This window comes from Mesocricetus auratus, unplaced genomic scaffold (assembly GCF_017639785.1).
Source record: "Mesocricetus auratus isolate SY011 unplaced genomic scaffold, BCM_Maur_2.0 Super-Scaffold_15014, whole genome shotgun sequence".
Taxonomy (NCBI): Eukaryota; Metazoa; Chordata; class Mammalia; order Rodentia; family Cricetidae; genus Mesocricetus; species Mesocricetus auratus.
The window spans coordinates 6,054,705-6,081,671 of NW_024429186.1; the positions used below are offsets into that span (position 1 = coordinate 6,054,705).

At 52.1% G+C, this 26,967-nt stretch overlaps 2 gene segments (V, D, J or C); both read left to right on the forward strand.

Moving 5' to 3' along the window:
- The window catches only part of LOC106021008, a gene marked incomplete in the record, with an annotated part of 314,407 nt that extends 302,881 nt beyond the window's left edge, over nt 1-11,526 (forward strand). The window contains 6 exon segments of the C gene segment in view: nt 7,425-7,739; nt 7,843-8,181; nt 8,436-8,753; nt 8,868-9,200; nt 11,055-11,170; nt 11,252-11,526. Of these exon segments, the coding sequence occupies nt 7,425-7,739; nt 7,843-8,181; nt 8,436-8,753; nt 8,868-9,200; nt 11,055-11,170; nt 11,252-11,260 (1,430 nt within the window).
- Nucleotides 415-24,166, forward strand: LOC106020981. The segment is given in 6 exon segments: nt 415-2,347; nt 13,247-13,537; nt 13,931-14,050; nt 16,015-16,335; nt 23,485-23,639; nt 23,906-24,166. Coding segments are annotated over 5 exon segments (714 nt in total).
- The last annotated feature ends 2,801 nt before the right edge of the window (nt 24,167-26,967 follow it).

A 26,967-nucleotide genomic window follows, 5' to 3' on the forward strand; every position in this document is an offset into this window, starting at 1 on the left:
ACTGAAGTATCATGAAGGGTCTGCTAGAACTGAGGCTTTAAGTCTGGGGCAGGCTCCCTTCTGGATCTATTAGACTCTGGTGTGAATTCGGGGCTGTCCATTTACGGTGACAAGTCCAGGATCAGTGGCTGTCTGGTTTCTCAGAGGTGAGGCTGGGATGTGGGTCACCTTGAAGACTAAAGAGGGGTCCAGGGACTTTTGCCCAGGCAAGGAAAGGAATGTGGAACAATGACTAGAATGATTGGTCCTTGAGGGGTGCCGGGAGAGCGCATAGTGCCAGAGTTGCCCCCGGGGTGACTCTAGTCAGGCTCGGGGCGTTTTTTGTGCGGTATCGATGGAAATTTCACTGTTGTGATTACTATGCTATGGACTACTGGGGTCAAGGGATCCAAGTCACCGTCTCCTCAGGTAAGAACTGCCTCTCTGGGCCTTCATTTTTTTTTTTTTTTTTTTGGTTTTTTGGGCCTTCATTTTTAACGTTTGCCTGTGGAGTTTTCTGATCATTTCAGACTAGTCCTGGAGATTTGTCTCTGAGGGAACATGGGTGGCTGGTGGGGTGAGACTGGGGACTAACTGCCTAGGGGGGTCTCAGAGTCTTGAGGGTGATTCTACACCTTTGGAAAACTACTAGGGAAGGACCTGTCTGATGGTATTGGGGGAGACAGACCCTGGATGATGGGGCAAGGGACTTGAGGGCCTCGTTTGAATGAGATGCTAAAAAAGACCCATGTCTGGAGGGATTACTTTGAACTGTGGTGTTCAGTGTTTGGAGTCACAGTGTTGGCTGAGAAATGTCCTTCACGGCCACGTCGGTGGCAGCATTCCTGCAGCGGCAGCCTGCACAGGCACGGAGAGTGGGTAGAGCACTTTCTTTAGATTTGCGAGGAAAGTTCTGCACTTAATTGCTTAAAACTTTGTTGTTGGGAAGAGAACTGTCTGAGTGAATCAAGCAAGGAAGGCAGCTAGCCTTGGTCTTAGAGATAGGCAGCGGGCTCATCTCAGAAAGACAGCTGCTACCTAAAGGAGTATGGGGAGCCTACAGACAGAAGTCCAGCATTCCAAAAAAAAAGTGCTTATGGAATATTAGAAGGTATTATTATTTCTATCCTTAACATGGTTCCTGAGAAAAATAGCTAGAACACTGTGACTCAAAAATGGGAGAGATTTTTCAAGTATTCATTTTTTTCAAATGTCCAAGTATCAAAAATTCTAGTCACTTAATTTGAAGTCATTTTCGTCTAGAATTGGCATTTCTGAAAGTTCCACTGAGGGATGGCGACTCGGATCTTTCACACCCTATTCAGAACTGATTTTTTAATAACAACAAATTAATTTTAAAGTATTTTTAAGTGAATTGGGCAAAGCTGAGATGGAGTCAAAAGATGGCTGACCAGGACCAGGACACCTGCTGCAGCTGGCAGGAAGCAGGTCATGTGGCAAGGCTATTTTGGGAAGGAAAAATAAAGCCCCGAGGTAAATTTCTAGCTGTGGTTTGAAGAGGTAGTTTCGAAATGTTTTGCCCAGCCCCATAGAACTGAAAGTCCAGACTGAGCAAAACAACACCTGGGTAATTTGCATTTCTAAAATAAGTTGAGGATTCAGCCGAAACTGGAAACATCCTCTTTTAGCCTAAGGCCAAGCTTTCAGTTTTAACTTGGGAAGTTCTAGTTTCCAAAGACTTAATTTTATCTACTTCTAAAATGTATTCCTTCTCAAACATAGACTAAGTGACAGACTCAGTCTATTTAATTTCTAATGTATTTAATTTCTAATGTAGTTAGAAAACTTTTCAAAATTACTTGATTATTCCTCCCTCTGATGATTGATTTCAACTCAGCTCTTTTCCCAACACCCAAAACGTTTACAGTGACTTTGCTCATGATTTTTTAAGCTAGTTGTTTTGCTTTTATGATTAAGAAAGACTTTGACTTCATGATAAAGACGGCTCTCTTGGCTCCCTACGTCTTTCTCAAGACTGCTTTCTAAGTATTCATTTTAAGAAAAAGCTTTTTTTTTAATGAATGCAATTATCTAGAATTATTTCAGTTGGACATGCAGTTGATGGCTGAGAAGACACTCAGTCAGATAGTGATAAAGAAAGGAAGCATCTAAGCCAGGGACATGTTCTGTTTGAACCCCCACTGGCCCTGCCCCAAAGATCTGAGACCCTGTTGGTGCTGGGCAGACCCGGACTTTGGGTCTCCCGGGTTCATCCAGACCTGGGAATGTACAGTTGTGGTGGCTTCTGCCACCCATCCACCTGGCTGCTTGTGGACCAGCCAGTCTTGATGGCCTTGAAGTTCCACTCAAAGACCCCGGACCTCCCTGAAACCAGGCACCCCAAACGGTAAGCCAGAGGCAGCCACAGCCGTGGCTGCCACACTTCAAGTTTGTGTTTGCTGATTGTCTCTGCTTGAGAGGGACTTAGTCTTCAGTCACTGCTTTAGGAGGACAATGAGACTTTTGTGCGTCTTCTGAGTGCCATTGTCTGGGTGGCTCACATTTAGCTTCTCTTTCTAAAACCTGTAAAAGAGAAAGGTCGCCTGTTATCTGTTGATTACGGGGCTCTGGTATTTCAAGGAAATCTTCGAGAAAGTGTTTATGATTGTCTGGAATTGTTTCAGTTAAGTGTATTACTTGGAGTACCGGGGCTGTCTCTGCCTCAGTTATACAAGTGGCTTTGAATTTCGTGTCAATGCTGCCTCATCTTAAGCAACAGATAAAATGAATGCCCCGGTGGTGGTCAATGGTGGTTTTAATCTAGAAGGAACTTTAAGTGGAGGCTAACTAAGACTCAGTAAGAGAGGTCCGGGCTAAGGAGTCAACGCTGGGATTCTGGAGGGAAAGACACTTTTAGTTTTCATGGAAAACACTGCTACCTTCTTGAGCCACATCTCAGGATGGTCTGATGAATTTGAAGTTGCCCGTAAATAGTACATGTACTTTGAGCCTGTTCAAGGGCGGTGTCGAAGGGCAGTGCTTTGAAGCCAAGGTCAGTGTGAAAGTCCAGGGTGTGGATGCTCAGAATGAAGGCCACAGCTGGACAGAAGCGAGGGGAAAAGAGACAGCTGCAGCTGAGGCCAGCAGGTTGGCTGGGCTAACTCTTCTGGCCACTGCGGTCCCAGTCACCAGTAAAGAGCAGGACAGAGAAGGCTGGTCTAACCAACCTGACTGAGCAGCCTTCCATGAAGAAGGTTGAGAGCCCTGGGAAGCTAGGCACTGGAAAGCATTGCTGTCCTGAGACAGGGAACCTGAACTGGGCAAGGCTCAGCTTCGGAGCTCTTCTAAGATGTGCAAAGCCGAGCTGATCTTTCTGGGCAAGCAAAGCTGGCCTTGATGAGCTGGGATGAGGTAGACGGTGCTGAGCTCAGGAGTCAGACTAGCTTAGCTCACATGAGCCAAGCTGGGCTGGACTGAGCTGGACTGAACAGAACTGAGCTGGGGTGAGCTGAGCTGGGCTGAGCTGAGCTGGGCTGAGCTGGGGTGAGCTGAGCTGAGCTGGGGTGAGCTGGGCTGGGGTGAGCTGAGCTGGGCTGAGCTGGGGTGAGCTGGGCTGGGCTGAGCTGAGCTGAGCTGGGCTGGGGTGAGCTGGGCTGGGGTGAGCTGAGCTGAGCTGGGCTGGGGTGAGCTGGGCTGGGGTGAGCTGAGCTGAGCTGGGCTGGGGTGAGCTGGGCTGGGGTGAGCTGAGCTGGGGTGAGCTGGGGTGAGCTGAGCTGGGCTGGGGTGAGCAGGGCTGAGAGGAGCTGGGGTAGCTGAGCTGAGCTGGGCTGGGGTGAGCTGAGCTGGGGTAGCTGAGCTGAGCTGGGCTGAGCTGAGCTGGGGTAGCTGAGCTGGGGTAGCTGAGCTGGGCTGGGGTGAGCTGAGCTGAGCTGGACTGAGCTGGGCTGGGCTGGGATGAGCTGGGCTGAGCTGGACTGAGCTGGGCTGGGCTGGGATGAGCTGGGCTGGGGTGAGCTGGGCTGAGCTGGACTGGGGTGAGCTGAGCTGAGCTGAGCTGGGGTGAGCTGGGCTGGGGTGAGCTGGGCTGGGGTGAGCTGAGCTGGGCTGGGGTGAGCTGAGCTGGGGTGAGCTGGGCTGGGGTGAGCTGAGCTGAGCTGAGCTGGGGTGAGCTGGGCTGGGGTGAGCTGAGCTGAGCTGGGCTGGGGTGAGCTGGGCTGGGGTGAGCTGAGCTGAGCTGGGCTGGGGTGAGCTGGGCTGGGGTGAGCTGAGCTGGGGTGAGCTGAGCTGAGCTGGGCTGGGGTGAGCTGGGCTGGAGTGAGCTGGGCTGGGGTGAGCTGGGCTGAGCTGGGGTGAGCTGGGCTGGGGTGAGCTGAGCTGGGCTGGGGTGAGCTGAGCTGGGCTGAGCTGGGGTGAGCTGGGCTGGGGTGAGCTGAGCTGGGCTGGGGTGAGCTGAGCTGGGCTGAGCTGGGGTGAGCTGGGCTGGGGTGAGCTGAGCTGGGGTGAGCTGGGCTGGGGTGAGCTGGGCTGGAGTGAGCTGGGCTGGGGTGAGCTGAGCTGGGCTGTGGTGAGCTGAGCTGGGCTGGGGTGAGCTGGGCTGGGGTGAGCTGGGCTGGGGTGAGCTGGGCTGGGGTGAGCTGGGCTGGGGTGAGCTGGGCTGAGCTGGGGTGAGCTGGGCTGGGGTGAGCTGGGCTGGGGTGAGCTGAGCTGAGCTGGGGTGAGCTGGGCTGGGGTGAGCTGAGCTGAGCTGGGGTGTGCTGGGCTGGGGTGAGCTGAGCTGGGGTGAGCTGAGCTGGGGTGAGCTGGGCTGGGGTGATCTGAGCTGGGCTGGGGTGAGCTGAGCTGAGCTGGGCTGGGGTGAGCTGGGCTGGGGTGAGCTGAGCTGAGCTGGGCTGGGGTGAGCTGGGCTGGGGTGAGCAGGGCTGAGCTGAGCTGGGGTAGCTGAGCTGAGCTGGGCTGGGGTGAGCTGGGCTGGGGTGAGCTGAGCTGAGCTGGGGTGAGCTGGGCTGGGGTGAGCTGAGCTGGGGTGTGCTGGGCTGGGGTGAGCTGAGCTGGGGTGAGCTGAGCTGAGCTGGGGTGAGCTGAGCTGGGGTGAACTGAGCTGAGCTGGGGTGAGCTGAGCTGAGCTGGGGTGAGCTGAGCTGGGCTGGGGTGAGCTGAGCTGGGGTGAGCTGAGCTGAGCTGGGCTGGGGTGAGCTGGGCTGGGGTGAGCTGAGCTGAGCTGGGGTGAGCTGGGCTGGGGTGAGCTGGGGTAGCTGAGCTGAGCTGAGCTGGGGTGAGCTGGGCTGGGGTGAGCAGGGCTGAGCTGAGCTGGGGTAGCTGAGCTGAGCTGGGCTGGGGTGAGCTGAGCTGGGGTGAGCTGAGCTGGGGTGAGCTGGGCTGGGGTGAGCAGGGCTGAGCTGAGCTGGGGTGAGCTGGGCTGGGGTGAGCAGGGCTGAGCTGAGCTGGGGTAGCTGAGCTGAGCTGGGCTGGGGTGAGCTGAGCTGGGCTGAGCTGGGCTGGGGTAGCTGGGCTGGGGTGAGCTGGGCTGGGGTAGCTGAGCTGAGCTGGGGTGAGCTGGGCTGGGGTGAGCTGAGCTGGGCTGAGCTGGGCTGGGGTGAGCAGGGCTGAGCTGAGCTGGGGTGAGCTGGGCTGGGGTGAGCAGGGCTGAGCTGAGCTGGGGTGAGCTGGGCTGGGGTGAGCAGGGCTGAGCTGAGCTGGGGTGAGCTGGGCTGGGGTGAGCAGGGCTGAGCTGAGCTGGGGTAGCTGAGCTGAGCTGGGCTGGGGTGAGCTGAGCTGGGGTAGCTGAGCTGAGCTGGGGTGAGCTGGGCTGGGGTGAGCTGAGCTGGGCTGAGCTGGGCTGGGTGGGTTGGGCTGGGGTGAGCTGGACTGAGGTAAGAAAACTAGGCTGGGATCAATTGGCCTGAGCTGGCTGGGTGCATTGGGCTGTGGTGAGCTGGGTTCAGCTAAACTGGGCTACCCACACTAGGCTGAGCTGGGATGAGCTGGCTGACTGGGCAGAACTGGGCTAAACTGGACTGACTTAGGATGGGCTGGGTTTAACTAAGCTAGGCTGAACTGGACTACCTGGTAGGCTGAACTGAGCTGGCTAGACTAGTTTGGAATAAGCTGGACTAAGATGGGCTGTGGTAAGCGGGAATGACTAGGCTGACTGAGCAAGGCTACCATGAACTGGGCTAAGGTGGGCTGAGATAAGATGAATTGAGTTTGTGCTAAATGCTGCTGGTATGAACTGGTGTGAACTGGTATGAACTGGTGTGAACTGGTGTGAACTGGGCTAAGTTGTCTGAGCTAAAAGTTGGGCCACCCGAGCTGAGCTGGGTTGAACTGGGATGAGCTAGGCTAGCCGGGCTGGGCTGAGCTGGGCTGGACTGAGCTAGCCTGGGCTGAACTTGACTGAAGAGGACTGAGCTTGGCTAAGCCGGCTGAGCTGAGCTGAGCCGAGCTGAGCTGACTAGGGCTAAACTGAGTTAAACTATGATCTGTCAGGCTAGGATGAATTGAGATGAGCTCAGCCAGCCGAGCTAACCTGGGATGGAGAGCTGAGTTGCGCCCAGGTGGACTGTGCTGGCCAGTCTTAACTGGGCTGAGCTAAGTCGGGCTGTGATGAGCTAGGCTAACCCAGGTCTGCATGGACTTGACTAAGGTAGGCTGGGCTAGGCTGTAGCGGTATGAGTTCCCCTGAGCTGAGCTGGGCTAAGATAAACCGAGCTGTATTTCGCGAGGCTCAGACTAGTTTAGCTAAGCTAGAATGAAGTGAGCTGGAATGTCAGACTGAGATGGGCGAGCCTGGACCGGCTTGGCTAGGACTTTGTTCTGAGACAGAATGTGTGCCAAGGTGGAATCCCAAGATGATTCCCTGAGTTCTGCCATCGTAACCCACCTTCCTCCTCGACACACGTTGTCTGCTTGTCTGGAGAGGCTTTGAAACAGTAGCAGCATCTTGACTTCTGGGTGCTTGCCTGAACCAAACAGGCAGGCCAGGTGTGGTGTGTCGTTTCAAGCTCCCTGTGCTGATGTGAAGCTTGAGCCCCTCCCCCACCACCACCACCTCCCGATGGGCTTCTATTGTTTTGGAATAGGAATGCTTCCCTCAGCTGACTTCTCAGAGGGAAGCCTAGCAGGACAGGGCTAAGCCTATTTGAGAAGCGGGGATCCTGGACTGTCCCTGAGAACAGGTGTCAGTGCCCCGCCCCTGGAGCTGGCTGACGATGGCGGAAGGGCCAGGTCCACTTAGTCTAGCAGGCATCTGTCCCTGTCCATGAAGGCTTACAGTGTTCTATGGCTGGAAAAGATACTCCGTAAGCCTGCAGCAACTTCGTCCTGTAGGCCAGGTTCGCCTACCAACATATCTAGCCCTGTCTGCCTTAAGAGCAACAGCCACAGAGGCGGGGGGGAATGCAGATAGCCCCTGACTGGTAGTGGACAAGCAGACAGATTCTTACTCCTCCTCCTCCGTTTCTCTTTTATCCCTCTCTGGTCCTCAGAGAGTCCGTCCTCCCCAACTGTCTTCCCCCTGGTCTCCTGCGAGAGCCCCCTGTCTGATGAGAATTTGGTGGCCATGGGCTGCCTGGCACGGGACTTCCTGCCCAGCTCCATTTCCTTCTCCTGGAACTACCAGAACAAGTCTGAAGTCAACCAGGGTGTCAGAACCTTCCCAACACTGAGGATGGGAGAGAAGTATGCAGCCACCTCTCAGGTGTTCCTGCCTCCCAAGAGTGTCCTCGAGGGTTCAGATGAATACCTGGTGTGCAAAGTGCACCATGGCAACACCAACAAAGATCTACGCGTGCCCATTCCAGGTAAGAACCAGCCAGTGGGGGCAGAGGCCCAGGCATGGCCCAGAGGAGGCCGGGGGCTGCAGCTTAGAGCAATCTGAGCTCACACCTTGTCCTTTCACTCCAGTCGTCACAGAGATGAACCCCAACGTGAGTGTGTTCGTTCCATCCCGGGACGCCTTCTCTGGCCCTGCCCCACGAAAGTCCAGACTCTTCTGCGAAGCCTCTAACTTCAGTCCCAAACAAATCACAGTGTCCTGGCTACGTGACGGGAAGCCTGTGAAGTCTGGCTTCACCACAGAGCCAGTGACTCCTGAAGACAGAGGTTCCGGACCCCGAACCTACAAGGTCATAAGCACACTCACGATCACCGAAAGCGACTGGCTGAACCTGAGTGTGTACACCTGCCGTGTGGATCACAGGGGTCTCACCTTCTGGAAGAATGTGTCCTCCACATGTGCTGCCAGTGAGTGCCCTGTCCTAAGCCCAGTGGCTATCCCTCCCAGATCAGGGCCACCCTCTTACAAGTAAGGCTAATGCCACCCTGACATGGCCATTTGCTCCTTGAGCCTTGGTTTCAAGGGCCAAGACCAGTGTCTTCCCTTAAGCAGAACCTCGGAGGTTCAGTAAATCAGTTGGTACTATTTGGGGATAGAGACTTAAGCTTTTCTCCGACTTCACAACTTGACAGCCACTGACACAATGTTTTCTTGACTGCAGGCCCATCCACAGACATCCAAGCCTTCCCTATCCCCCCCTCCTTTGTTGGCATCTTCCTCAACAAGTCTGCCACGCTGACCTGCCTGGTCACAAACCTGGCAACCTACGACACCCTGAACATCTCCTGGTCTTCCCGAAGTGGTGAGCCACTGGAAACCAAAACTAAACTCACTGAAAGCCACCCCAATGGCACCTTCAGTGCCATAGGTGAGGCTAATGTTTGTGTGGAAGACTGGGATAGCGGGAAGGAGTTCGTGTGCACCGTGACCCACAGGGATCTGCCTTCACCACAAAAGAAATTCATCTCAAAGCCCAGAGGTATGCATTTCCCATTTCCTTGTCCTCTGGTCAGCTCCAGGGTTCTTCCTCTGTGTCACAGGGATGGCAGGTCCCCTTCTGCCACCATATCCTCACCACTGTCTCTACTTGCAGAGATGAACAAGACCCCCCCTGCTGTGTACCTGCTGCCACCAGCCCGAGAACAACTGATCCTGAGGGAGTCAGCCACAGTCACCTGCCTGGTGAAGGGTTTCTCCCCCGCAGACATCTTTGTGCAGTGGCTTCAGAGGGGGCAACCCTTGTCCCAAGACAAGTATGTGACCAGCGCCCCAATGCGGGAGCCCCAGGCCCCACACCTCTACTTCACCCACAGCGTCCTGACTGTGACAGAGGAGGAATGGAACTCCGGGGAGACCTACACCTGTGTGGTAGGCCACGAGGCCCTGCCACACATGGTGACCGAGAGGACCGTGGACAAGTCCACCGGTAAACCCACACTGTACAATGTATCGCTGATCATGTCTGATGCAGGTGGCACCTGCTACTGACCATGCTAGCCCCCAACCAGGCAGGCTCTGGGGGGGCCAGTTGCACTGTTTACACAAACTAACCATGTCAGAGTGAGATGTTGCATCTTATAAAAACTAGAAATAAAAAAAAAGATCCACTCAAAAGTTGCTGGTTTTGATTTTGCAATGCTTTTGGCTGCCGAGGCAACGGCTGTGTTGTGTTTGCCTTGCACGCACCCTGCAGATTTGCCTCTGCCCTGACCCTTCCTCTGTCTGCACAGTTGCCTCCTTCTGTGTGAACTCACAGAGTGTAAGGATGCCATCCCTCCAGCTGCTTCCAGATACAGGGCTGGAAGCGTGGCTACCCTGGTGCAGGCAGAATTCAATGCACAGACACAGACAGACAGACAGACAGACAGACAGCATGTATTTATACACAGATACGGGTACACGTGTGCAGACACATGCACAGATATGTATTCATTCAAAAAGGTATACATAGAACCACCCTCACACTCAGCAACACTTGTATGCACATGAGCTCGCGCACACGTGATGAACATGCACAAACACCTTCAGAGACATGCAAACAGTCATAGACACAAAACCGCAACAGAAACAGATACCGGCACACATTCGACATGTGCACACAGAATCAGAGCATAGACAACTGAACCACATAGGCACAAAACCATGCATGCACACACCTGTACAGAAACATCTTGAAACATGCACACTAACAAGTGGACAGGCATGACACACGAATACACCTGGACTCTGACCAGGGCCATAACCTCCAGGGCTTGGGGCCCACAGAGCCCATACTAGGTTGGGTCACTGAAGCTTCTCAGGGAGCCCAGTCTATGCTTAGGGGAGATAGCTCCAAGAAGAGAGCATGCCTTCCTGTCCCAGCACCATGGGGCAAAAGACAGCCCACTGACCACCTATGACAGATACAAGTCAGACCGTCCAGACAGAATAGGTGTTCAAGCCTGATCTGGGGGCAGAAAAGCCGCCCTTGGCTGTGCCTCCATTAGTGGAACACCTTAGAAGATCAATAAGAGAGTGTCTACCCCAGTCACATACACCCTGGTCCCCAGTCCAGAATGCAGAAGACATAATGCAATTGTCCAGACAAAGCTGAATCCCCCAGCTTGGGTCATAAGACCCCCTTTGAGAACTCACTGTCCAATAATGCTGCCTCCTTAGGCCTACAGCCTGAAACTTATTCATATTCTTAGTCATTTGGGGCTTGGGCTTTAGATATCCCTAAAAGCTCATCTTTACAGGGGTCAGAGACCCCAATAAATGCTCCTCCCCGGTCCCACCGTCTCCCTCGGTGTACAAAGACCCAACATTGCGGGTAAGCGTAGGACAGAGCCACCCACAGGAACTCTGCTCAAATAGGGGCACAAGGTGTTGAAACTTTCAGGAAGTCAGCAGGGACAGCCTCAGGTGACCCCTGCTCTTCTTCGCAAAGCCCAGGAGACAGGGAACCCTACTCTAAATTCTCAGTCTAAACAGCCTCAATGGTGACGCCTGCTCAGAAAAAAATCCAGAACACACCAATACCGTTGTGCCAGGGATCCTGACTCTGCCTTCATCCTGTATCCATGTGCTGTACCTGTCTTGCTTACTCTGCTGCCCCAGTGCTCCCAGGACAAGGCCCCAAGCTGGTGCCTCCTTTTAGTTTGACGTGTGCTGTGCCTCTGCCTAGCTTGAGCTGTTAGGGGCACCAGTCAGTGCTGGCTAAGACTCCCCAGCCCTCAGGAAGATATGTTCAGCCATCCCAAGGCTTGGCTTGACCCTCCCTCTGTGTGTCCCTTCACAGAGGGGGAGGTGAACGCTGAGGAGGAAGGGTTTGAGAACCTGTGGACCACCGCCTCCACCTTCATCGTCCTCTTCCTCCTGAGTCTCTTCTACAGTACCACTGTCACACTGTTCAAGGTAGTGTGCTTGTGGGGAGCTGCCCAACCCTCTACTCCCCAGGAAATGGACGGCAATTGACACTGTCTCTGTCACCTGCAGGTGAAGTGACTCACAGCCTGAAAGACGTCTGAAACTGAGAAGCCCTCTCACAGGGACGTTTACCTCGGGGCCTGGGGTGGAACCTGCCTGTACGACGAGTAAACTTATTCCTATCTTTCCTGTGTCCCCCTCCTGCTCTGAGCTCAGAGCTGGACATCTTTCTAGACTAGTTAAAGACTTTGTCAACCTGTGCAACCTGAAGCAGGGTCTGGACCACATACAACTGTACCGGATATAAATGTTGCTTGGAAATAAATACTTATCCTGTGAACCCACTTTGTTTGTGAAGAAATTTGTTTTGTCTGAAAACCTTTCCTGCAGTGTTGGCATCCCAAGGATTTTCCGAAGACGGTTTGAGAACTGGCAATGAGCAATCTGATGGGGCTTAAGGGAAAAGGAAGGAGGGATGGGGAGAGGGTGGGGGAGAGAGAGAGAGAGAGAGAGAGAGAGAGAGCTCTGACAGCAATAGTAGCACTCTGACTTATCCACCCTGCTGGAAGAAAGCAGGGCACCGGAGCAAGAGAAGAAAGAGGAGGGAAGGTCGGGGGCTTCAGTTCCGAGAGGGAGACCCCACAAACACACGGTGAGGGAGGGCAGTGCAGGGCACTTCCTTGCGTGTGGTGTGGACAGCTGGTGAGGCCCACGGATAAAGGAAGCACAGGCTTACAGTAAGAGGACCACCAGGGAGGACATAGGAGCAGGATGTGAGAGAGAGCAGCAGGTCGTGGGAGGGAACTGTGCAGATTCCAGGCTCCCAAAGAGATGTTAAACAAGCATCTGGTGTAGCACATTGGTGATGGCCCCTGGACTGGGGTCCAGGTGGGTATCTGCAGGTTGCAGAGAGTAGCAAGCTCCTATTGGCTATTGGGAGGCCACAGTAGAGATGTCAGGGCTCATCACCAAATTCCAGGTTTACTTTAGGCATTGTCACCTCGGCACCCTGCCTGCCATGCCAGCATCTGTGTCCGTTTCCTTGGGCTGCTGGGGAAGCGCACCGCACATGCCAGCTTGAGCAACAGAGCTCTGGTCTTTCCTAGTTCTAGAGGCCAGGAGTCTGGGCTACAGCAAGCTGGTGTCCTCTGGGCCACAGGGAGAGCCTGCCACGGACTTCCTCTAGCTCTGAAGCCGTGGCATTTGGCCAACCCTTGTCTCCTGGCACCAACACTCCAGTCACTGTTCCAAATTCACGTGTATGTCTGTCTGTGTACCTACTGCCGTGTTCCAAGAACGCCGTCCTCCTGGGTTCCATGCCCATCTCAATGCGGCATGAGCTCCTCTCAACTAGATTCTGCCCACAATGACCTCAGAGCTGCCATGTGCAGCCGCTTCCCCCAGCAGCCCAAGGAAACGGACACAGATGCTGGCATGGCAGGCAGGGTGCCGAGGTGACAATGCCTAAAGTAAACCTGGAATTTGGTGATGAGCCCAGACATTCTCATAACGGATGTTGATACTCAGGGCTCAGAACTTCAGAAGCAAATCAGTAAGGGGCACAGTTCACCCCGTGTCTGCACCCGTATCCTCCACATGTCTCTGAATACTGGGGAGTGAGTCACCGAAAACAGATGACTTCCAGAACCTAAGAAAGAAGAGTAGCCCAGAGAGACCCAAAGCAAGGTTTGGGAAAGAGCCAGGATGCTGTCTCTGCTCAGGTGCTCCTGGATGTTCCAGAGACTCTGAGGATGCAGAAAACTGACTGTCCCTGTCAAGGACATGGGATAATTACAACCAGGAGGGGTAGGGTCACTAGTGTTTGAAAGAGCACGGGGTAGGTCTCTTCCCAAGAAACCCAAGGAGGGTTCAGAAAAGAGGTGGTGACACAGAGAGATGGACACTTCTGCTGAGACTGGCCAGGGGGCTTCAAAGCCCTTCTCCCCAGGCATCCTGGGACTAGGAGTCATTTTTATGAATCTGGCATGGAATGATAGTGCCCAGGCATCGCCTTGACCTCTCCAGTCCCATGTCCTCAGGACTCCACTATCTGTCTTGCCGCAGCCTCTGAAGAGGAACCTCAAGTGCTGCTCCTCATCTCAGAGTGCACGGCCCCTACCAGAAACAAGTCGGTGGACCTGATCTGCTCGGTATTAGGAGAAAAGCCGTTGGAAATCACCATTGAATCAAAAGCAAAGCACAAGACGGAGAGGACCTTCGACTTCAGGCTTAGCAGTGGCAAACATATGGTGATTCGACAGCTCTCTACGTGGACCTCAGAACTGGGTGGTAACCCCATTTGCACCATGAGAGGCCAGTTCAACAAGAACATTACGAAGACTTTACGATTGCCTGGTGAGTTATCCCCGAGCCACACAGAAGGGTCTTAATGGGGCTTTCCCGCACCCGCGCTCAGCTAACCCCAAAGACTGACTGCAGCAAGACCCCCCCCCACGCCTTTGCTCATGGAGCAGCACTCTTAGGCCCTCCCTCTCTCTTCCCCCTATCCATTCCCTCCTTTTCCCCCTCTCAGCTGCTTTATCAATCCAACATTTACACCACGCCCTGGGGACCCTGTCCTAAAGCACAAGGAGACGGCTGGGTGAGCAAACGCAGTAGCTGAACACTGAGCCGTCCACACCAGCACCTTCCCATCCCGCGCGCCCCGCCCCCTGGCTGCTTTCCACTCCCTGGGCACCTCGGTGGAGTCTGCCCATCTGTCCTCTCACCTACGCCGTTTGTCCATAGCTTCTTCCATTACAGAGGAACAGAATGCTCAGTCCTCCCAGAAAACCACTCCACCTCCCCAAGCAGAGGAGCCCTTCCCAGAGGCCACCAAAGCTGCTGACCTCCAAACGGACACAGTAGGTAAGAAGTCACAATTCACCACGCCCCAACTCATCTGTTCAACCTTACCCCTCCTCCACCAGGAAACCCTCCAAGACTCCTTTTCCGAGCTGTCAATGTACATCCTAGGTAGAAAGGGTGACTAAAATGACCCCTGTGCCTGTTGCAAGCTATCCAGGTACCAACAGGTGCCACCATCTAACCCTGTTAGGGCATCATCCCTTTTTGAGCTAAATATGAGCTAAACAAAGGAAGGGCCAGCACAAGGGCCTGCCTGGCCCACAGGAACTGAGCTCTGAGGCAGACTGTGAATTCCTCATGGACCCTGCAGGCATATGACCACACAGACAACAGAACTTCTCTGAGACACATAAGAATCTCATTAGAGGGTCAGGGGGACCATCACACCCAGACTCCAGGACGTTTCCTTCCCCCACATGCTTCCCCCACCTCCTCCTAGCTCTACCGTCTTACTGTGTCAGTCCCTGACTGGGTTGGCCCTAAGGCTCACCCTTACCCATCAGCCATCTCAAGAAGAAGCATCCTAACTAGAGGTTCTGTTTGTAGAAGTTCAAGGTTTGTGAACCTCCCAGCCTGAATTCCTGTGTAGCTGGTCGGCCTGTATTGCACTGAGAGTATGCCCAGGTCCCCATATGACAAAGAGACAGCAAGTGTATTTACAGAAATGATTTGCAAATCATACATCCATGTTTAAAATGAGACAATATCGTAAAAGATCATCTATCAAAAAATGTTCAATGCCACTAGTTATCAGAGAAACACAAGTTAAAACTGAAATGAGCTATCACCTGATACCTTTAAGAATGCCTAACAAGCTAGTTCACCCAGTAGTAGGAGGTTCGGCCCCAAGCCCTATGACCTCGGATGTGTAAAACTAACCCTACTGTGTAATTCAGAAATTCTGCTTCTGAGTTTAAGCTCAGCAGATACCCTTACCCCACTGGTCAGTGTGGTGCAATCAACCCAAGGGCCCTTCAGTGGCTGGGTAAAGGAAATGCCGCGAGACTTGATTAAAGAAAGAATTCCTATCATTGGCTATAATGATAACCCTGAAACATTACATCAAATGAAATAAGCCAGATACGAAAAAGTCCTGTCTCCAAAATGAAACAATTAAGTTGAAAGAAGAGATAAGAAGGAAAGGAGGGGAGAGGCCCATGTGTTATAGCTGACCCTGGAACTATTGCAAATCTGTAGCTTAAGAGCCTACTAGCTGTGTGAGCCTGGAAATGCAGGTACGAGCTTCAGAAGAAAGTCCTTGAACACTGAGAAATCTCTGACCCTCAGGAACTCCCAAGAGGGCCTACTGTGTCTCTGCTAGAACAGAGGGCATGAGGGAGGCATATTAATGGAAAGAAGAGCCCTCCCTTAGGACCTCCAAAGCCAGCGCCACCCCCAGAACAGGGAGGCAGGTTCCCTCCCCTTTCAGGCTAAGGGGAAATCTGAGGGCTCTGTGGACAGGCCAGAGAAGTTCCCACAGTTCCAGGGTAACCATAGCCAGAGCACTGTATCCGGTGAGAGAGCACCAGCTTGGAAGATAGAAAGTTTAGGATTAGCCTGGCCTTCAGAATACAGAATGTTGGACATAGAGAACAGATGCAGAAACCTGGCCTACATTCCCAAATACTGGCAAGAAGCCACAGAGTAACAAAACCTGTGCCTGTTCAGGAGGCACTGGGCATTCCTGGGAGCCAGACGGTGACCAGGAGAAGCAATGTCTCCGGCATAGGCCTTTACACACCAAGCAGGTCCCAAGCAGAGGCAGCCTTGTGTGATCCAGGTGAAACCTATCCCCACCCCACCACAAGGCTACCCAATGCCCCACCTACCCCCAACAGTGCTCAGGCCATCAGTGCTGTCAGATGGGTGTGGGGGGGTAATGTCTTCTGTCCTCTTACAAGTCTCTAGATGCTTCCAGGCCATGTGTGACAAAATAATAAGCCTCTTACCGCTTCTCCTCACAGAGGCCATTGCACCCAGAAACCTCTCTGTGAACTTCCTGGTCACGCCAACCCATCCTGAGATGTCATCATGGCTCCTGTGTGAAGTTTCTGGCTTCTTTCCCCACCATATCCACCTAACATGGAGGTCCCAAAGTGAGATAAACCCTTCGTACTTTGCCACTGCACAACCCATCCCACAGCCTGGGGGCAACACATACCAGACCTGGAGTGTCTTGAGAACACCGGTCACTCTGAAGTCTTCACCTGACACTTACACTTGTGTGGTGGAACATGGAGCCTCACGGACCAAGCTTAATGCCAGCAAAAGCCTGGACGTGAGCGGTAAGTCACACCTGGGTTAAGAGTGTCAAGCAAGAACCTATGGTAAAGAAATACTCTTATCTGTTTGGGGAGGAGAGGTCTGCGCTGTCTGGGGAGAGGAAAACTGTGCTTATCCACTTCAGCTCAGAGGAAAGGACCACACAGCACTCCACCCTCCCCACAGCTCTTATACTCTCTCAGCCCCCTCCGCCATGGTGTTTACTGAGCCCCGGAGAGAGTGACGCAGGTATTCACTCACTTTCTTGGGCCAGTGTTCCATGGGAACAGCTGCTTATTATCAGCAGCTAGACCAGGTATAAATCTCCCCGATTGCCACTGCTTCTCACTGGGAAACGATGCTTCCCTCCGTAGGTGAGGCTGACAGCAGCAGTAGGCTGCGAATGTGTATGCACACGCTTGCAATCCGGCTGTACAACAGTTTCACAAGTCCACAACATCCGACTAACAAACAACACCAGCTGCTTCTCCAGTGGAGCCCCTGTCACAGGGTTCTCCCTTGGCTTTTGGTACCAAACACGAATCCCCTACTATAGAGCAGAGCTCAAATCCAATAGGAAAGGAGTTGGTGGCACCCATAAACCGTCATGCCACTATTACACCAATAGGCAGATCTCATATAGCAAGTTGATTAGTGTAGCCCTCAGAGACCATATTCAAGAAAGACTGTTGACCTATATAACATCTTCAGGCACTGCAAAGGCCAGCCAGAAGGTTGGCAGCTTCTGCTTCAGTACTAGCCTGTTTTCTCTGCCATGCAGCCAAAGTTTACGGAGTCATTTGCAGTAGGAATTTACCATGTGGCTCTGGTGTGCAACTAGCATCAGTGATGATAGCCTTTATGGTTTGAGGCTCCTCAAGGGCCTCTCTGGTCAATAATTTATATATAGGAAGCCATACCTGGTCCTGGGGCTTTCATTCAACAAGCTATGGATTCCACCTACACACAGTACCTTTAATGTTTAAACTCTATGTCTCCTCTTAACGGTTCATTGTTTCTTTCCATCAACCCAGCCCCTATAGGGTTGTAAGGTAGGTGGAAGTTGGCTCTGGATGTCCTCAGACACTTTCTCTCTATCACTGTTTGTGAAATGATGGCCCCTTTTATTGACAGTTCTCCATTGGTGCCTATATATAACACTGTGCTGTGTGAAACCCTTGCCGGCAGCTTTTCCCGTTGCTTGCTTATACAGAAATGCTTGGGAAATTCCTGTGGCAGTGTCCATGTAGGTGAGGACACATTTACATTCCTCACTGAGAGGCACAGACCTTTAGGAAATCCACCTGACAATCCCATATAGGACAGCTAGGCTTATATATTTGCCCGTCATGCATCCATGTGTTGATGACATCATCAGGAACAGCCCTCACCTGTTTGTGCAACACGCAGAGGACCAGAACATTTCAAGAGAAACCCAGAAGCTTTCATCATTTTCTAGCCTTCAAAGATTTACAAGCAAAGAATTTGGTTTTCTGTCAATTTTTTTCTCTCTAGAAGCTTTGGCTTAACGCAGATCTTGCCACATTTTTTCCGAGTGACCTGTACAACTCCCACTATCTGCTCCCTCATTTATATTTTAACATCCCCAAGATGTTTCAGCACCTCACAAACCATACTTACACCTTTTTCTAAATCATTCAGGTCTACTAGAGTCTCACCCATCTCTTAAAGATCACACGTCCCAATGGAGCTCAGCAGAGCCACAGAAGGAAGGACGCCTCATGCCTCATGTTAATCCCTGCTGAGTCAACCCCCTCCTTAGCTCTCCAGTAAACACACTCCCACCACCCCAGTGAACTGGCCATTAAACATTATTTCTCATGTGTTTAGATTACTCGGCGATGACTTTAGACTGTGTTTCAGTCACGTCCGATGTTCATGGGGACCTCAGCCAGCAATAACCGAGCATTCCTAGTGTGTCCAAGTTTTAGTTTGCTCGTTTCGCTTTCACCCCAGGAAAGGCTGTTTAGACCAGGCCCAGTTCTCCTTCCGTTGCCGTGTGGGTATTTCCTCTGAATTAAAACACTCCCTCTTGGAGGGAGTGATTCCCCGTGTGTCACCTCAGGTTAATGCAGCCTTTGTCTCAAGGAAGGACGAACAGTTCAGTTTCTCGGTTTCTCCATCTCACAACATTGACCCTGTCCTCTGTGTCCTGTGTCTCCAGGCTGTGTGAGACTCTGGCTTGGCTTTTCCCTCTTCACTGTGTTCTTTTCTCCGTGGGTTCCGAGTTATCAGACCTCAAGAAAGGCTCTTTAGCAGAAATCTGGGCTGTCTCTTCCCTTCATCCCCTGCCAGCTCTAAGAAAAAGCAAGCCAGCGCCTCCTCGCAACCTTTTTCTCTGCTTTCCCTTCGGAAACAGAAGCCACCATAGAAGACAGCATCTGTGTGTCTTTCCCTCTACGTCCCCCCTTCTTTACACAAGCCAAGATTTTCCTAGGCAGGCAACTAAGCCACAGTCACACATCTTACCTCATCCTGGGAAGACCATGGAGAACGCACCACACTTGCTGTGCCATCCCAAACGCACTCTTTTCGGGGCTTACAATATGTTCTCTAGCCTAGCATCCATTTGAGTAAAACCGCACACTGTAGATCCATTTCAGGGAGGCATGCCGCCTCGTCCTGTGTAAAAAAAAATGATGGTCAGCCAAGAGTTCCTCCAAAATGTTCTACCCCCTGACAGGTCAGACTTGGTGGCAGGAGAGCCTATGACCCCTGACAGGGAGAAAACAGCCGCCACAACTGGAACCATGCCATCCCATACCACAAAGAAACCTTAGACCTGAGCGTCATTTGCCTCATTTCTTTCTCTCAGTGGCTGGAGAGCAGACAGGACCATGACCCAGGGCTGCTGTACACTTGACATGACCTGGGGTTGGAAGGGGCCAGATAGGCCCCATCTGAGAGCCCCTAAGTATGAGCCTGGTGGGAACAGAGCAGGTTGTGAGGACATCGGTGGGCGTCATCCTACCCAGTCAAGATGTGTGCCCCCAACAAATCAATTTTAGATAAGCCCTGTCCTCAGTGTGGCCGGGCCCAAATCAGCAACACTCCCCGACTTAGGCCCTGGCAGTGACACAATATGTCCACAACCCCCTACCCAAGGGATACAAAATTAAGGAACAGAATGGGACTCCAGCAACCATGAGACCATGCTAGGCCCAGTAAAGCTACCAGCCTGTCAGTCTTGGCTCTAGGCTTTGAAAGCCTGGCCTGTTGTATGTGCCTCAGGACCCTGGGGGCTCCAGCAGTGAGGAAGTCCTCCAAAGGCCATGCTCATTGTCTGACTGCACTGTACTGACTGAAGATGAGACACCCCACTGCCTCTCATGGGCCGGCCTCCTGCCGGGTGGGGGAGGCTGGATCCCCTCCCCTCCTCCCCCAGTGTGGTGGCCTCATCACTGCTAAAAGGGGCCTGTCCTAGACTTGCCCCAAACCAGCCTCTTCTCCTGTGGTAATGCTTCCCCCAGAGGACACTAAGGTTCTCCCTTACTTGCCTCCCTCGGGACTCTCTGAAGGCCTCTGCATGCTTAGGAGGCCTGGGCAGCGTGCCCTGTCGTCGTCCTCATTAGAAAGGGACGTCCCAAACTTGTCTCTCTGTGTCCTCTCCTACTTCCCCTCATCCTGTCCTCCGGTCTAGCCCTGTGCCAGGCTTCACGTGTCATGAGAAAGACACATCTGCCTGTGTCTCACACGGCACTCCCCTGTCACCCTAGCTCCTGAGCGCGCCACAGGGCTCTTACTTCTGTCCTTACTTAGCACTTGGGAGGCTCCAGTCCCACTGGCCTCTATGGAGTCAATCCTGCCCTCGCCACCTGCCACCACCGCTCTGCTGCCGTCTCTTAAACATTGTGTTTCTGTGTAGATGTGGGAGAGCATTGGATTAGACACTCGGGCCACTGCAAAAGAAATGCACCAAGGAAACTTTTGACACCACCATTTCATTTAAAACTGCTAGTGAGCCAAGGAATCAGCAAAGCTCAGGTAGACTGCATTCCCAGGTGAGAGGACATGGCTGTTTCATCCTGCCCTAGGCACACACGGGCAGAACAGTAGTCATCGGTGACGGGACATCAAGAAATCCACCAAAATTTTCCTGACTACCTTAGCCAGCAGGAGGAATGAGAGCATAGGAGAGCCCCAGATTCTGAGGTAATCACCCACCCCACCCCCCACTTAGGACACTGCTAGCAAACAGCCCCTGGAAGGACAGCTTGGGGGTAGCAGAATGCCGGTCTTGTACCAGCTCCAAGGCCTGCTGAATGTAATGGACTGACTCCATCCCAAAGCACCTAGAGTCAGCAACCCAGCTCAGTTCCCAGTTCCACAGAACAGGCCTTCCATGCCTGATGGAGGTGGGGGACGTGTGCATCTGTTTCACCCCAGACTCTACCGTTCAGGTGTATACAATGCCCAGTAGTGGGAAATTACAAGATACAAAATGATTGATACCTTAAGACAAAACAGTTCTTGAAGTGAGACCTTGGGTGCATGAAATGTTTGGACAACATTCACAGTTTTCTTTTTTTTTTTTTACAACTATCACATCAATATTATTTATTACTACCTTGCTCTAAGTCCATTACCGCTTTTGGGGGGCTACTACAATAGTCTCCAAAATAGCCTCTCTTCTTTTTTTTTGAGTTTTTTTATTTTAATTTTAAATAGCTTGTTTTACATGTCAATCCCAGTTCCCTCTCTCTCTCCTCCTCCCACACCTCCCACCATGCCCCCCATCCTCCCACCCTATTGCCAATTCCTTCTGAATAGGAGATATCTAGAGTCTATCATTTCATTCAGGGTAGGGTCCAGGCACTTCCCTAAGAGTCCAGGCAGAGAGAGCAACCCTCCTTGTGTTATGGACATACGATGTCTGTTAGTATTCGAGGGATAAACACTGATCTACTGCTCAGGAACCCATAGGTAGCCCAGGCCTCCTCATTGACTCTCACATTCAGGGGGTCTGGATCGGTCCCATGCTGGCCTCCCAACTGGCCTCTAGTGATGTAAAGGGATGACACCAATTGGCAAGCTAAGCAATAGTGTAGAGACCACCTCGAATGCCCATTCCTGATAGTGAACTTGATGTCTATAACCATCCTGGAGCCTTCATCCAGTGACTGATGGAAGCAGAGGCAAACACCCACAGTTAAACACTGAACTGAACCCAAGGAACCCAGCGACAGAGAGAGAGGAGCGAAGAGCAAAATGGCAAAGAATGGGCTGGCAAAACCAGCAGAGACAGCTGATCCGAACAGGGGAGAGCTCTTGGACCCCAGACCCACAGTTTTCTTTACTGTAAGAAATCCCAGACCTGCGAGGGTGTGAGTGGGACTCAGCCTCTCCCAGTGGAAAGCCTTCCCTGAGAACCTGTGCCTACAGTAGACCCCACAGAGAGCCTACTGCTGTAGAACCCTCTCACCCAGATGCCTGCCGCTGTCTCTCACTTAAACCTGTGTTCTTCCCAAGATTCAATGACCCCACTGACACCTGGAGGAGTCAGATGGCCCTCCCAGGAGGCCGGCTGACCCTGCCCTCTCCTGAGACCTTGCAGTGCTGAATAGCGATTGTGTGCGCTGTCTGGTTGGCTCATTTGCCTCTGTATTCAGTCGCCTCATACTTCTTGTGGTAAAGAAAGTGGCTTTCCTACATTCTTAGTACACTGTAGAGCAGCACTTCCGTAAATTAGAGTAAGAAATGATCACCAAATAAATGAGCAGACACAAACATCCTCTCACCTTCTTTTTTATCTCTGTGGGAACTGTCCCAAGGCCTCCTGTGGACGCCTGAAACCAGGGGTGTTGCCAAGCTGTGCTACTTCAGCAATCAGCCTGTAGCTGAGGTGGGTCCTGACTAACAGACAGGCATGCTGGCAGCTTGAAGCCTGGACAAAGGGAGGGTTGGCATTCCATGCGAAGTGCTCCAAAGTGTGCGACTTAAAACGAGTAGCTTCTCGATGCCACGTTCTCCAACCATAGGTCGTTGAAACTGGAAGCTATGGGTAGGGAGACTGCTGCCTGACTGATTCTTGCCATGCTAATAAGATACCATAGTCTATAATACCCACACAATCTCAGTACCTGCCACCTTGATCTGGTGAAATGGCCTTAGGCCAGCCCATCCACAGACTTCACAGTGACTCTACCAAGCATACGTAGACCCTCAAACGGCACTTGCGCCGTGGACGACCCAGGCAGCCCTGCGACCCACCTGCCTTGGACTTTCACACCTCGAGCTGGGGTGTGCTTTCTGTGGAAGTGTGCTCTCCTAGAACGGCCCGTCGGCCATTGCTGTGTCTGGCCTTAAACCGCACTTCAGTCCCCAGCTGGGATTTCCAGGCACACATTTAGTTATCACATAACCTCCCTTAACATCTTCTGTTCCCTCCTCCTGTTACCCTTAGGGTTAAGGTACCATGGCTAGGACGCTTCCAGATCTCCCCTTCCACCTGCCACCGCTTGGGGTCCCCTTCCGACTCCAGGGGTAATGCTCTTTCCCAGCGTGCACCACGAACAGTTTCTTTTCTTGGAATGCTACTCCCCCCACCCCACCCCCACTCTGTCTCTTTTGTGCCACATCTTCCGGAGAAGCCTCTGCAGGACAGCCTGCCTCATCTGGCCACTGCTTCTAGGTCTTCTGAAGCAGCAAACCATCTCCTGCCCCATCCAGGTGGCGGTGGCATGCATTTGCATCGGGTTTAGGTTCAGGTCTGGCCAAATCCCACACAGACCAATCTATGTGCGAGAGCCCAGGACCCAGCAGGCTGTGGGGGGAAGGTGAGTGGAAGGACCCTGTGGGGCAAAGCAGTTGGCAGGCACTTTTTGTTGCTTTTGTTTTTCAAGTCAGGGTTTCCTTGTGTAGCTTTGGAGCTTGTCCTGGCACTTGCTCTGTAGACCAGGCCTGCCTTGAATGCACAGAGATCCACCTGCCTCCGCCTCCCGAGCACTAGGATTAAAGGTGTGCGCCTCCACCGCCACTGGGCCCTTCTGAGAGGAAGTGTTAAGTACTGGTGGGGGAAGATATATGAGCAAAGTGTAGCTGCTGAAAAGGAGACCCCGTACCTTCAGGTTCAGTGGGCGGGAGAGCCGGCTAATGAGGAACGGTCCAGCTGTAGGGCGGAGGCCTCCTCATGGGCATTCTTTCTTCCCCAGGCACGGTCAACACCATCCCCAACGTGTGCTTCAGAGACGAGCAAAACGACAGCTACGTGGACCTAGAGGACAACGGCCTGTGGCCCACACTGTGCACCTTTGTGGCTCTCTTCCTGCTCACATTGCTCTACAGCGGCTTCATCACCTTCATGAAGGTGGGCCTCCCTCCCAGCCTCCCTCCCAGCCTCCCAGCAGCCCCTGAGGGGGGCGCGTAAGATGTCCTTCCAGGGACATTCTGAAGCCAGCCAGCATTTCCGGAGTGGCTGGAATAGGGCTGGGGGATGTACCCGTAACTGAGGGAGGGTGTGTGGTCCCCGCCCAGCTTCTTGGCTGTCTGTATTCTAGCTCCTGGGGCCTGCCCTGTTTCTCAGACCGTGGCCCCTAGATAACCCATTCCACCCCACCCCGGATTCTCTGGCAGGTGAAGTAGACCAGGACTGCAACTACAAAAAAAAAGTGCTTTCCCTCAATGTGAAGCCCACAGAGAGGATGTCTTCTATGCGGAGAGAAGCTCCAAGCCCTCTTCCCGACCCCCTGTTCTCTATCCAGCCTCCCAGACACAAAATGGCCGGCATCTTTGGCTGTAGGCAAAGCAGGCGACTTGCTGCACTAGCCCGGCTCCTCACTGTGCCCTGCCTTCCACCAAGCCCCCATCCTCCCATAAACACGCCATGGTTCACTCCACCTGCCTCCTGCTTTTTTTGTTCCCGAGGTCTGGCTAAAGTCAGTTCAAAGAGCATGGGGTCTGAGGCAAACAGGGGAAAGGCCCACTCAGGAGCCGTGTCAGGGTCACACTGAGGGAAACTGTCGAGTGAACTCAGATACTCTGCCCCCACCCTAAACACACAGCTGACTTCGCACGTTCACGTAGGCGTGGATGCACACACGTGTTCCCAGCACAGGCCCTCAGATACAGCGTTCACACATGCATGATGACACAGGTGGATATGCATGTGTGCCTGCACATACCTATTCGTGTGCACACAAACTCACTCCGGGGGGCCTTAAGTGGCAGGGATGGGAGCGGTGGTCATTTGAATAAGAATGGCCCCTATGGGCTCATATAGTTGAATGCTTAGCCACCAAAGAGTGGCAAGTCTCTGACGGGATTAGAAGGTGGTCTTCAAAAACCCATGTCAGGTCCAGTGTCTGTCTGTCTGCCTGCCTGCCTGTCTATGGATCAGGATATAGATATTTCTCCAGCACCGTGTTTGTCCGCCTGCTGTCAAGCTCCCCATCATGATGTAATAGACTGGCCTTTGACCCTGTAAACAAGCCCCACTTAAACGCTTCCTTTTATAAGATCTGCCATGGTCATGGTGTCTCTTCACAGCAATGGGACAGTGACTAAGACAGGGACTATCCCACATGCAGATCTTCTATGCGTTCTGGCCCCTCATCTTAACCACATGTGCAGGACCCTGCGTCCCTGTGTCTCCACCTCCTCTGTCACAAAGATTGGCGGTACACAGCCATCGAAACTGAGATGGGAGAGTCAACGAAATCCTATGTCAAAGGGACTCAAAAATGAGGTTGGTGGTAGACAACATGTGGTCAGTGTCACCCTCTTGTTACCTGCTGTGGAGTGATTTATGCTCCCTAAATTCATGCTGATACCCTTACCTCCGGGTATCAGAAGGTAATGGGATCATGAAAACAGAGTCCTCCTAGTTGGGATTAGTGTCTTTGCCAATTGGCCCAAGGAGACTCTTCGCCCAGGCACAGTGAATCTGTCCATAAATACAGAAATGAGTCCTGTAATACATGGAAACTGCTGGAACCTTTGTAACAGATGCTCAGCCTCAGAATGAGAAGCACATCTCTGTTATTTATGGTTCATTTGGTTCAAGGTACATTTTTGTAGGCACACAGTCACACTAAGGCATCAGCCAACATCCTTTGGTGTGATGATGAGTCTGAGACTCTGACTCATTCTCTTTTTTCCTTTTGTTATTTATCTATTTTACATCCCAAACACAGCCTCCTCTCCCTCCTCTACTTCCATACCCTCCCCTCACCTTCCCTTCAAAACCCCAATTCAATCCACTCCTCCACCATTTCTCTTTAGAAAGGGGACGGCCTCCCCTGAGGATATGGCATATCAAGTTGCAATAGACTAAGCACATCCCCTTGGCAAGGCAATCTAGTGTTAGAAATAGATACCCAAGAGCCAGTCAAAGTGTTAGAACAACCCCTGCTCACATTGTTAGGAGTCCCACAAGTAGACCAAGATATGTAACTGTCACATATATGCTTAGGTCTGTCCAATGCAGGCCCCCAGTTGTTGGTTCAGACTCTGTAGTTCCTATGAGCCAAGTTGTTTCTGTGGCTTTTCTTGTGATGTCTCTGACCCCTCTGACACCTACAATCCTTCCTCCCTCTCTTCACCATGATTCCCCAAGCTCCACCTAATATTTGACTGTGGGTCTCTACATCAGTTTCTGTCAGTTACCAGCTGAAGGCTCTCTACTGACAACTGGTGTCGTCACAAATCTGACCACAAGAGACAGCCAGTTCAGTCTACACAACCACTATTGCTAAAAGTCTTAGTTGGGGTCATCCTTGTAGATTTATGCAAATTTCACTTGACTTTCGGCCTGACTCTGAAAAGTACCCCCTTTCCAGTCATCTCTGTCAGTACTCTCCCCCTCCACCCACACACCCCCAACCAGATCCCCCAAGTTCCCATCCCCGCCAACCTCAGCCCACTCAGGAGATCTCCTCTATTTCCTCTTCTAAGGGAGATTGATGTGTCCCCCCTTGGGCCCTCCTTACTACCTAGTCTCTCTGGATCTGTGGATTGGAGCATGGTTATCTTTTACTTTAGAACTAATATACACTATGAGTGTGTACATGCCATGTTAGTCTTTCTGGGTCAGGGTTACCTCACTCAGGATGATTTTTTTCTAGTTCTATACATTTGCCTTCAAATTTTCTGATGTAATTGTTTTTAACAGCTGAGTAATCCTCCATTGTGTAAATGTACAGTATTTTATTTATAAATTCTTGGATTGAGGGCCATCTAGGTTGTTTACAGGTTCTGACTATTATCAATAATGCTGGTGTGAACATAGTTGAGCAAGTGTCCTTGTGGTATGGTTGAGCATCCTTTGGGTATATGCCCAAGAGTGGTATAGCTGGTTCTTGAGGTAGATTGATTGCCAATTTTTCTTGAGAGTCTGCCATATTGATTTCCAGAGTGGCTGTACAAGTTTGCACTCCCACCAGCAGTGGAGGAGTGTTCCCTCTGTTCCACATTCTCTCCAGCATAAACTGTCATTGGTGTTTTTGATATTTGCCATACTGACAGGTATAAGATAGAATCTCAGTGTAGTTTTGATTTGCATTTCCCTAATGGCTGAGGATGTTGAACATTTCTTTAAGTGTTTCTCAGTCATTTGAGATTCTTCTGTTGAGAATTCTCAGTTTAGGTCTGTAACCCATCTTTTAATTAGATGATTTGGTTTTTGGTGTCAGTTTTTT